A 12,629-nucleotide genomic window follows, 5' to 3' on the forward strand; every position below is an offset into this window, starting at 1 on the left:
TTAGTGACTTAGAAGAATAGGGCTCTCTAGCTAGTAATTAATTTTTAGAATTTCATGCAGACATTAAAGTGTTTTTAAATATATGTTGTCTTATATTAACTTGTGTATCTAAAAAGGAATGAAAAGTTTTAATCATGGGATACTTGTGTTCTTAGTTGTATTGGTTTTGCCTTTTTTTGAAAGGAAGCAACCCACTAAAGTGACAAACTATAAATAATTAAGGACTCTCATTCATTTTTTGATCTATCACATCACGGCAACTTGAGGAAAATGGGATTCCCAAAATTCTCCCTAAGACGGGAAAATCTTTTTTGTTTTCTTCATTGATTAATCAGTTAAAAGGACAATATGTCTTAGAGGAATTGGGTTGGTGAAGAAGAGATTGGCTTCTCAATTTGCAGACAAATCATGCCGTGTGTAAGTGTGGTGGAGTTTCTATGTGAGATATGAGAGAGACAAGTGCATTTGGGTCGTCGACCTTGTAAATCTGTTGTGATCGGAAGACATTTTGTACCGTGATAACTCTGATTTGATTTGTGTGATTATATTCGGTTTTGCAGATGTTCGGGTTCTGATCAAAAGGAGTTTTCAACATTGAACATATCTAGCTGTTGTATTTTGCCGAAAGATAAACATGGAAGAATTTGATCCAACGAAGGAGGTGGCTTCTAAGCACTAGATAAACGAAGGCAAAACCTCGTCCTGAGCAGATTTTGAGTGCTCAAAAGGCCGCAGATGGATAGAGAAGATTACAACCGTACACGTTCAAGGAGTTCAAACGTAGCAGAAAAACTTACGGTTTTCCCATCAGATTGGTAAATTAACTAAATATTACCATTAGAGTAACCCATTCGTGAGGATCCAGTTCAACAGAGATTAATTTTAGGACAAATTTGCTTATGCTGCTAACGCAAGTTACATATAGAAGTGACTGGTTAAAGCCGAAATGAGCCATGAAGAGGTCACACATGGTTTGTCGGGAGTCAGTGCATGATGAATCACTCCTTCTTCACCAGCAGCTCAGCGATTGCTGGGGCCTCCGGTACTTGGAAGTGATCAGTCAAGCCGAAATGAGCCATGAGGAGCCAGACATGAGTGAGGAACTCGCCGCCTTGTCGTAGTTGCTGGGCATGGTGAAGCCCCTTGCATTTCACCGCTGCGTAAGCCAGCATCTCCACCCACACACGACTTATTGTGTGTCATTTATTCTCTTCATTGGGAAATTCCTTGTCCAGCTGCCACGCAAGCCGGCGCCCGTGGTACAGGGCGAACTTGCTCTTATCTCCTTCTGCCACAATCGGAGCTACTTGCGGGTCCACACATTCGTGCAGCGCCTCGCAAGCTTTGTGTATTTTGGATTTGCTCTTTTCAGGCTGTGTTTTGACTCCACCAGACTTGGCTTTCGACTGCTCGTTTTTCTTGATTGCCTCCGCCTCAATGATGAAATTCCTCGCCTCTAAGTACGTGTCTCGGAATTTGATGCGACCAACTCCGATTGGCAAGAGAAAGGGGTACATGACCAAAAGATACACCATGTACCGAGCAAGTTGCTTGCTCATTTCGACATACAAATAGATTTTATCAAGAGTAGGATCATCTAGGTAGCGATGGATTTTCCGAGCTCCCGGGGGGCATAGGAGTTCCGTTGCAATGTGCCAGGCAAGGATGCTCTGGTCTAAGCCTAACTCGATGCTCCATTTGAATTGGTCCCATTTGTCGCCTTTGAGCGTGAGATGTCCACGGTGGTCCTATACGGACGGGCCTTGAAACGTCCGATGCTGAATGACCTGTTCTTTCAGAAAGTTCATGACCTGTTCTTTCAGAGAGTTCGTTACCTTCACATTACCCCAGTACAAGAACTTCAGAACCTTCTGGTCGACGTGCAGTAACTGTAGGATTTGATGGCACGCAAGGTGCTTCTCTTTGACGGCGAAGCTTAGCAGGTTGTACTGCCCCATAGAACCTGACCACCTGCGCCTCTTATACAGCGGTTGTAACCGTTCGACGAAATCCAGAATGGCGGGATTGCAGTCCTTCAGCCAACACGCAGCTTCGTCGGAGAAGAGAACATAGAATAACGCATAAATCTCAAGGAAAACGGCGACCGAGAGCAACAAGAAGGTCACACAGATATCGAACGTGGAGTATTTGTCCTTGTCTGACCAGGAAAAAAGCACCAAGACCATTACGGTGAGGAGTATACTCACGGTGCGAAGAGTAAAGCCCCACCGTTTCTGGATCACTATCGCCTTAGTGTAGAGCAAATCGTACATGAGTCCCAGTTCAATCTCGATAACTCTGAATACCACGTGAAAACTTTTATCCTTGAGTATTGAAAGGCTAGTGTCACGTTCCTCAATGCTAAGCACGAGATCAACGAAAAGGCGCCGGAAAGTGTCAAACAGGTCTTTGGCTAATGTTAACTCGGCCCGGTTGCGCATGCTCATATCGTTTTTGTTTGCACGATTATCTTGCTCGCCCTGTTCGCGCTTCTCCTCCAATTCATTGCAGCAGTTACTCTGTTCCCTATCCTGTCCGTCCTGCTTCTTCTTCTTCAATTTACTGGGTAAGAGCGTTTCATCACAAGACGTAAGATTTCCGTCTGTCTCCGAATTGTGTCCAGCGTTCACTTCGTACACCTCGATTACCACGTGCGGCGTGACGTCATAGCCCTCGGCCTTCTTCAACATATATTCCTCCAGGATCCTTGGGCAATGGAGAGGAGGATCTGGGGTTGAGTCCCTGAACTGTTCGCTGCTCGCGGCCCGGAGGGCATAAACCCTCTCGCCGTACTTTATGAGGCCAGAGACCATTATCAGAAGCGAAAGCACAGAGAGTTCGGAGCCTGTCAACGCTTGGAAGAAAATGAGCAGAGTCCCAACCATTTGGACGACGAGTCTGAGAAAATGCCTCAACCAGAGCTCGTTGTCCTCAAGGGAGTAGGCCGTGATGGTGTCTGGACCGCCCAGGTGCAGCAGCAGGAATGGCGTCCAGAACGCAATCATCTGAGCGTCTGGGTCCAGCCCAGCAGTGGCAGCAGCGGCACCGAGGTCGCGCCGCATTTGTGCGAGCCGGGTCGCGATCTTCCCAAGCGTGTAGATCGCAACCGCATCTACCGACAAGTAGAGTGACCAGACCAACGCCTGCAGCCACAAATTGGGCCGGTACTTCCGGTGACGCCCGAGGACGATGAGCACAATTTGAAAGGTGAGGCTGAGGAGGACCAGGACTCGCAGTTCCCATTCCTCCCATAGTTCCTTTAGATGTGAAGACAACCCCTCCATTCCCTCTGTTTATCAGTTTTTACCGGAAAGAAGGAAATCTGAAAATGGTATGCTTTGTTAGACAAATAGAGTTCCACACGAGACAACAGATATTGATGACAAATTTGAAGTTCATTACATACCAACTTGTGTCAAAGTACAATTTTGAGCAAATTTGCTGATTTTTCTGAGGTTGCAGTACTGTCTCCTCTCCTTCTACGGATGAATTTTGTCTGGGGTTGAGAGAGAGAGAGAGAGAGAGAGGAGGAGGAGGAGGAGGAGGAGGAGGAGGAGGAGGTGAGCCTGAGAATATGTCCTCCCACAGGAGACGGAAGCATTTTATACACAGATGTGGGTTCATCCACTAGGAAAATACTGGGTACTTGAGACATACCACGTCAGATGTACTTGAAGCCACCCATTAATTGCCACGTGTACACGAGATGGCCCCACGTCAGACTTCATCCCCTCTCTCTCTCTCACTTCCTTTCTTCTTCCTCCTCTCCTTGTCCCAAAATCTGTCTTCAACAGGTCAGCGACGTCCTCGATGCCTTTCTCGGCTCCATCCTCTCCGCCATCAACATCCTCGATGCTTCGCATCTCCGCACCCTCTTCGTCCCCGCTGGCACCGATGCTGCCGTCTCCACTGCCGGGACCTACTCTCTCCTCTACCAGACTACCATGTCATCATTTATTATTGTAGATTAAGGAAAGGGTGAACGATGGAGGACGATATAGAAGCAAGTCAAGTCATTAGTCATCTTCTTTGATTGGTCATCAATCATATATCATACTGTGTACATAGAACTGTCAAACTGATGGTATAAAACTGTCAAACTAATGAGTTGAGTCAGTGTAGGATCGAGTTATAAATAGTCCCATTTAAATTGATCAATTTAACCCACTTATGACATATTTATTGTAATGCAAAATTTTTAATTCATGCCTGATCCGACTCAATCCATTCAACAAAATTTAGAAAATCTTGTTTCTTATATATTTTTTAAAATATATTACTAAAATACTTTCATAATATACAAATTTAGTGAAATTTTTTTTATAATTTTTCTAAAAAATTGAAACTTCATTTGTTTAGTAGAAATGGTTTTCCAAGAAATAATTTCTTAGGGAAAAAAATGTTTTTTGGTATTTGCCTGAAATCTGAAAATAAATTAAAAATATTTTTCATTGTTTGGTATGAAAAAATTGATTTGATTTTATTCCGGGCAATCCTTTTAATATTCTTTTTACTCTTTAAAAAATTAATTTTTCTTTTCTTTTCTACTAAAGATCCATTTTGACAAGTGTACCTAAACACTTATTCATCGCCCGCCTTCCTTCACCTAGGAGTCTATTATTCCGTGCCCAAAAGCCTGATTGCCTTCCTTCACATCTTCATCACGGTCCTTGACTTTTTTTTTTTTTTTTTTTTCATTACTTGTCAGCACTTTTGTAGAATTACTTGTCGGCACTCTTATCCATGGATAAGGCATGTGCTGCAAACATTTCTATGTCGATACAAGCGCCAGTCATTTTGGGTACGAAATCGATAGTAAAGTGGCGACTTTCTACAGTTCAGTCCCCTCAAAATGGAGTTTTCTTCTCTAGGGTCTACCTTTTCCAAGTTGGATTTGCAAGAAATCCTGGAAAAATAACAGGTGGAACAATACAATCGAATATTTCTTTCTAAGGAAAATCTAGATATATATAAACTAAATTCCACCTTCCAAAGTTCACCATTTACTTTGGTGTATTTGGTAGACCCTAAATTTTATTTCTAAGTGCGCATGAAAATGCTTTACTAATTTACTTTCACTTTGATTTTATACCAATCGCTGTTTCATGAAATCAATTGTTGATCAATCATGAAAATTTTTCACAACATTTCATTTAAGCTGTACATTGCATTAATGGTCATAATGTGACCCTTGTTTTAGATATAATATATAGTTTTCGGTCTCATAAAATGGAAGTTTAACTCTCTATAATCAGTATACTTTCGATAAGTTACATGTAGTTGAATAAGAAAATTTTCCAAAAAGTGACAAATTTATTAGACTTTTGTCAATTCAGTTCTAAATTTTTTATTTGTGTTAATTAAATTCTAAACTTTTTTGCATTTTGGCAATTGACTAAATCAGACAATTTTTACTAGAAATTATTGACGTGAACACTAATCGTCCTACATGGTATGAACAACAATTTTTAATAATATTTATTTTTTATTTTTTATTTTTATTTTTTTCCTTTTTTTTTTGACAACTCTAGCTAAAGAGGGCTAGCAACCCTTGCTTGGACTAGGCAAGGGTCTCAATGCTCTTGCCGACTAGAGACAAGGGCCATACCTAAGGTTCATATTCTTGTGTCCACTAGACAATCCTTTTTAAATGCCCAATAAGATAATTAATTCAACCTTATTCTAAAGTTATATTTTGGCACGTGTTAGTTGATAGATAAGGACACACATGTTCCCTCCTAAATGGGGTTGAATGATAAATAAATATTGTTGGAGATGATCAGTAGAGATTCTTTATATCTCCTTGGATCCTAATTGTCTCTAACGAAATATTTGTGGCATTAAAAGTCAAGCTTGAAGGGTCCACATCACCTCATGCTTCATTTCGGTGATCCAAACAGGGGGAGATCTTTCCTCAGCTTATTAACCACGTTTTCGTATGTGCGTGCTACACGTTTAGCTTTGTCGTTTTATGGCCCTTTTTGTTCGTAATCGTTGACGGCCAAGGACATATGTTTCCCACCAAAATGGGGTTGAACAGTTAATCATTCTGCAAATGATAATTAGGAGATTTTGTCAATATCCCCTCTTGTATTGCTTTGTCATTTTGTGCCCCTTTTTTTCTGCATATGTTGACAGACAAGGACGTTTTCCTCCTAAATGGTTTTGAATGGTTAATTAATATAATTACAGGCAGTCTGAAGTTCCGCATCATTGTTCTTTATACCATGATGAGGACCATCATGATTATCTCTAACAACAAATTTAGCATCAAAAGTCCAGTTTTTTAGGGATTAGGATTTTCTTTTATCTGTCTTACTTTAAATTTTCTTTATCGAATTTTTACTCCGTCTCTTTGCAAAGTATATAAATCAAACCTAAAACTAGATGTTCCCATCCCACTTGATTTCTTTACCATTGAGCCTTGTGTCACAAATTACTAGGGTTTGCTTCAGTAACTATCATTCTCATATAAAAAAGGAGAGATAAGGAGTTCGATTTCCACGTTTGATTTTAGGTAGGAAGTCCGATTATAATATTTTATAAAGAGGTAAGGTAAAAATTTTAAAGTAAGTTAATAATTAAAATATGATTTATTAAAAAAAAACCTTAATGCTCATAGATGGGGTTAGCTGAGTGTGTACGTTGTTTCCTTTTCAACATGCATATGCTTCACGTGACTATCACTAGTCTTTTCAGCAATTTAATTGTAATGCCAAGCTTTAAGAGTCCATGCGAGTAGGTACTTTGTTTCCTTTCCCAAATGCAAATTCTCCACCTAACTTTGTCTTCACATGTTCTTGTAAAGGAGACACAAAATATGCCAGGATTGTCTCTAACAAAAATCGAATATATATATGGGAAAACCTAGATATATCAGATAGGTTCCATGTTTCAAAGTTCACCAATCATTTTGGTGCATGTCTATTCTAAAATATACAAAATTAAATATTTCCAAAGACTCTAAATTTTATTTATAAATGCACATTAAAATGCTTTAGTAATATATTTTCACTGCAGTTTTATACCATTTGTTGGTTCATGAAATCATCATAGAAGAATTTTACAACATTTCATTTGAGCTATATATTGCATTAATGGTCATAATATGACTCTCGTTTCAGACACAATATAAAGTTTCTGGTCTTATAAAATAGAAGTTTAACTCTCTATAATCAATATACTTTCGATTAAGTTATGTGTAGCCAAATAGAAACATTGTCCAAAAATTTATAAACCTATTGAAGTTTTGTCAATTTAGTCATAAACTTTTTTATTGCATCAACTGAGTTCTAAAACATTTTACATATTGTCAATTGACTCCATCTAGCCAATTTTGGCTAGAAATCGTTGATGTAGATGTCGTTCATTTTACGTGACATGGGTGGTGTTATAGTGAATAATTTTTAGTAATATTTTAATATTTTTTTCAATTTGTCATTGCTATTTTTTCTTCTTTTTTTCTTAACGTTTCTAGCCAGCGAGGATGTACGCGAGGGCCCAACACCCTTGCCCAAATCTTAAATAGAATGTTAAAAAATATGATGACATTCACAATAACGATAAGTACTAAAAGACTTAATTAGACGTTCCTTTACAAATGCCAAGTGCGATAATTAATTCAACCTCATTCAAAGTTATATTTTGGTTTGCGTTAGTTGGCGGATAAGGACACACGGACAAGGACACACACGTTCCTACTAAAATGGGGTTGCATGATTAATTAATATTATTGGAGATGATTAGGATAGATTTTTCTTATCTCCTTGGATCCTAACTATCCCTAACAAAAGATTAGTGCGGTGTTAAAAGTCAAGTTTGAAGGGTCTATATCATCTCATGGTTCATTTCATTGATCCTATTGGAGGAAGACCTTTCCTCAGCTTATTAACCACGTTCTTGTATGTGCGTGTTTCACGTTTTCCTTTGTCATTTTATTGCCCTTTCTGTTCGTAATCGTTGACGGCCGAGGACACCTGTTTCCTCCTAAATGGGGTTGAAATAGTTAATCATTCTGTAAATAATTATTAGGAGATATTCTTAATATCTTACCTTCCGTTGCTTTGTCAGTTTGTGCCTCTTTTTATGGCATTTGTTGACGGACAAGGACGTTTTCCTACTAAATGGTTTTGAATAGTTAATCGATATAATTACAGATAGTTTGGAGATTTTCTGCATCATTGCACTTTATACTATAACGGAAATGAGGACCGTCATGATCATCTCTAATAACAAATTTGGCATTGAAAGTCGAGCTTTTAAGGGAGTAGGATTTTCTTTTATTTGTCTTGCTTTAACTCTTCTTCTTTTTTTTCCATCTCTTTGCAAGCATAAAGTCGAATTCGAAACTATTCATTCTCATCCCACTCAATTTCTTTAGCACTAAAAAAGAGAAAATTCTTTATCATTAAGCCTAGTGGATGGCATCAGTTAAGTGGATACCTTCTTTTCTTTCAAATATGCATATGCTTCACGTGACTATCACTAGTCTTTTCAGCAATTTAAATGTAAAGGAGATACAAAATATGTCGGGATTATCTCTAATAACAAATTTGGTGGCATTAAAAGTCAAGCTTTAATAGTCCATGCGAGTAGGTACTTTGTTTCCTTTCCAAAATGCAAATTCTCCACCTAACTTTGTCTTCACATGTGCATGAAAACAGTGTATCATTATTAGTAATCTCTTTTGGAGATGGACAACATAGAGTAAAACCGTGTTCAATAATTCATTCATTCATTTATTTATCATTTTTCTTGGGGCCACATTTGGACCTTCTTTACGTCTCGGTAATATCTCATTCGGACACGAAGCCTATACATTGATCTCAAGAGCATTGAGAATTTCAAGATGCTAGCACATCACTCAAACAAGTGTTGATAATTTCATATAATAGTTCACAAATTTAAGATGTTTGTAAGAAGGTAAATAGAAGCTGGTAAAAGATATAAGAATTTGTTTCTGTTAGTGATGAGGGTAGTTTGTAATTTTGAAATAAATGTTAAGAAACTAAGTCAAATAAGAGTTGGTATATGCAAAACTAGGAAGTAACTTAATCGGAAAAAAGTTAGTAATTAGTGTAGGAGCGCGTATGTTGTTTCTTTTTCAACATGCAAATGCTCTACGTAACTTTGTTTCACATGTGCCTGAGCCCCATGCATTTATCACTAGTCTTCATCAGCGATTTAATTGCATACAATCTTATTAGATTTACAGTGCAGTCAATGAGCTCAAACCCAGGATCGATGTCTCCTGATGTGAAGACGTTTAGTTGGGGAACACATACATTATCTTCAAGGTGATGACATTGATGCTTGTTTTAGAAAAGTAAATGGGTTCCCAATTTAGTGAAACTACAAATTCGTTCAATAATGTTTTTTTTTCCCTCATCGTATCAGTTAATTAAGAGATGTTCTTTGAAAACATCATGAGTTAGGTATAAGGCGCTCAGTCACTAGACTAATGCAAATTTCATGGGATCATCACGTCGGGGACCTTTTGTGCATCTTGATAATTATTCAGTTGCGATAGGACAAAAAGGTTATAGATTGATCTTAAGATGATTAATCGAAAGTCAGTAGTCAATAGCTTTTTTATTGGTCTTCATAGGATCGAAATCTTCATCCTACAATGCCCGAAACTCCAGTACGAATAGATGAAAGCTCAAGCTTTTGGAATCTTAGTTCTATGGCATCACCAAATTCTATCTAGACATGCATGCATGTGCTTTTTAGCTTTGGTTATTAAGAAGCATAATGATGATATCTGATTTGGTGGATATATGTTTATATTTTCCCTATTTTCCCTTCAGTGAAGTTAAAACATACTTCTTGATGGTCGTCTTTGATGGTTATTTAGAGAAGTACATGTCCAGGGTGTTTCTTTCTTATGTTCACGCTGAAAATATAGTTCCAGTATAATGATTGAGCTTAATCATTTCACGTAATATATGTGAAACACCCAAATAAAAATAGTTTAAACAAAGTGGGGGCTGATTATACAGTTTGACGCATGGGTCACCATTTTCACCCTTTTGGATTAGATTTAGATTGAACCTTCTTCAGACCAACTCCTAGTTTCGAATTGTAGATATATCAGATACTGAACCGCAAATCCTTGTCTGCGAATGGTATTTTTCATTCCATAAAATGTCACGCCCCGAACCTCGAGCACGCGCACATCCCACTGCGGTCGATAGAAATGCGACTTCCCAGGACACGTCGCCGACCAATTCTTTTTAATTACACATGCGGAAGCGGATAAATAATCCCCAGACAAAACTCAATTGGGATAGAAAAGCAGGATCACATTTTTAAAACTAACCACATACTTTTTATACATATCAAACCAGTTCACTTACAGGACTAGGCTATTTACAAAAGATCTATAGAAGATCAGTCCTCAAAAACTAGGCTGTCCTAAGATCAGCTAGACAGGTCCATTCGCCAGCTCTTGATCGGATCGGCGAAGTCAAAAATCCTCTCGCGACCCTCACCGGTCTACCAAAAGCTCCGGAGGATCCGCCATCTAGGGACCTGAAATATTATCCCACAACCGGGATGAGACGATGTCTCAGCGAGTCCTACCCTCTAAAACTCAATTAGGAAGAAAATAAGCCCCAGGGTGCTCTAGCCACACAAAAAGAATTGAGGACTTACCTCGCCTCAGTCCATCCCTGCACGTCAGCACAATTAAATTCTCAATCACATCGATCATTCACAATGATTCAATTCAATCTCATTATCTATCTTTCCATACCGTCTATCAAACCAGTCGTTAATACGACATATGCTTTTCAAAGCTGTAACTGATAGATAATATAATAGCTCGCCAGAAGCTGCCGCAATATTCATATAGTATACTATAGCTCACCAGAAGCTGCCTCAATATTCATATAGTATACTATAGCTCACCAGAAGCTGCCTCAATATTCATATAGTATACTATAGCTCACCAGAAGCTGCCATATATATATATGTATATCATAATTGCTCGCCCAAGCTGATACATATATATAAACCAATTCATATCTCAATTTAAACAATCAATCAATCCAATCGATTCAAACTAGTCACACAAACCAATTACGGTGCTAAAAGCTAACACCGGGTATTTTCAAGTTAAATACCACAACTTCATCAATTTCACACAATTCCACACTTTTGGAATTATTCACCATAATCATCAATCACTCAATTTCTCAATTTAAACATACAATTAGCACAAACCGACCGCACTGCTGCGATCAGCGCGAAATTCTAATGACCGGCCATCCCGGCAAAATTTTCGAAATTATTAAATAATTAAATTTAATTCCGAAAATTAAATAATTAAATATTATATTATAATAAAAAAAAATTTTAAAAATTCGAAATAATTATTTAATTAAAAATAATCAATTAGGGCTTAAATTAGATTACACTAATTTAAACATACAATTAGCCCTAATTAAACATCCCTTAAACTAATCATACAACTAATCTAATTTACATTAAAATAATCTAATCTAACCACCTAAATCTAATTAGACTAATCTAAACACCCCTTAAGCATGATTAACTTGCTAAGCAAGGTTTAGAGGATAAACTCACCGGTTTTGCACGCCGGTGAGTTCACAAATACCACGACGCCAAGGCGGTCGATAAACCCCAAAGCGGCGACACCAACGGAGGCCGGGAAGGGCTTGAAAACGGGCCACGAAGTCTGGAACTTCTTGCTGTCTTCTCGCTTCGATCCGGGTCAACTGCAGAAGAAACCAGCAACTTCAACGGCGAAACGGGCTGATCGGAGCTCCGGCGAGCGGGTGGCTGGCAACCGGCGGCTCCCGGGGTCAAGGAAATCTTATTGGAGGTTGGTATGGGTGGAGGTAGGGTAGAAATGGGGAGAAAATGGCTGAAAACCGCGAAACGGGCGGAACAGGAGGAACCAGGCGAGTCCAGACGGTCCGGCGAGCGGCGGCTTCGGGCGGCCGTACGGGATAGCCGGAGAATCGTTCCGGCGAGCGGGGAGGTGCTGCGGAACGGGCTGGATGTCTTCTTCGCGGCGATGGGTGGCTCGTTCACTGATTCAACCGGGAAGTTAACTTTTTACTCGGATCCTTGGCGAAAGGTCGGCTGGAGCAGAAACTAGAACGAGGGGAAAACAAGGGGAAAAAGAGGTCCGGCGGGCAAGAGAAAGCTTCGGGCGGCTCCCGGCGGTGCTGTGGCTGTCGAACGGCGAGCTAGATGGCCAGAGGACGCGGGACGAAGGCGAAGCGGCGGCTGGACTCGCGGTTGCACGGGGCTGGACGCGACGAGCAAGCTAGCTGCTCCGGTAGGCTCGCGGGGCTTCGGACGGCCGCTGGTCGCTCTCACTTTGGTTTCTCAAGCTTTTTCCCTTCCTCAACCATGGAGAAAGCTGCCGCACGAGGGATTCAAGGAAGGAGAAGCTTCAGCTGAAGCAAGGGGCCCCCAAGAGCTCTTCTAGCTTCAACACTTGTCACTCTCTCTCTCTCCTTGTCCCCACCATGGCCGGCCCACCTTTCAGCCTCTCTCTCTCTCCTCTAGCTTCCCTACAAGCTAGTTAATAGGTCCAAAATGTGGTGTGCCAAGGGGATTTCAATTTTGAACATTTGTTCACTTAATTCATTCAA

At 39.7% G+C, this 12,629-nt stretch overlaps 1 protein-coding gene across 1 annotated transcript; it reads right to left on the reverse strand.

Moving 5' to 3' along the window:
• Positions 1–966: 966 nt before the first annotated feature.
• LOC104424099 lies at positions 967–3,533 on the reverse strand. Its single transcript, XM_039303468.1, has 2 exons — positions 3,407–3,533; positions 967–3,322 (listed from the first exon to the last, which is right to left on the reverse strand). Exon 2 carries the CDS (start codon positions 3,282–3,284, stop codon positions 1,749–1,751), a length of 1,536 nt encoding a protein of 511 aa, XP_039159402.1. The 5' UTR covers positions 3,285–3,322; positions 3,407–3,533; the 3' UTR covers positions 967–1,748.
• Between the last annotated feature and the right edge of the window lie 9,096 nt (positions 3,534–12,629).

Source organism: Eucalyptus grandis, chromosome 10, assembly GCF_016545825.1.
Source record: "Eucalyptus grandis isolate ANBG69807.140 chromosome 10, ASM1654582v1, whole genome shotgun sequence".
Taxonomy (NCBI): domain Eukaryota; kingdom Viridiplantae; phylum Streptophyta; class Magnoliopsida; order Myrtales; family Myrtaceae; genus Eucalyptus; species Eucalyptus grandis.

Bases quoted from the DNA above. Each gene is read 5' to 3' on its own strand.
- LOC104424099 (XM_039303468.1), bottom strand. From the start codon at position 3,284: ATGGAGGGGTTGTCTTCACATCTAAAGGAACTATGGGAGGAATGGGAA.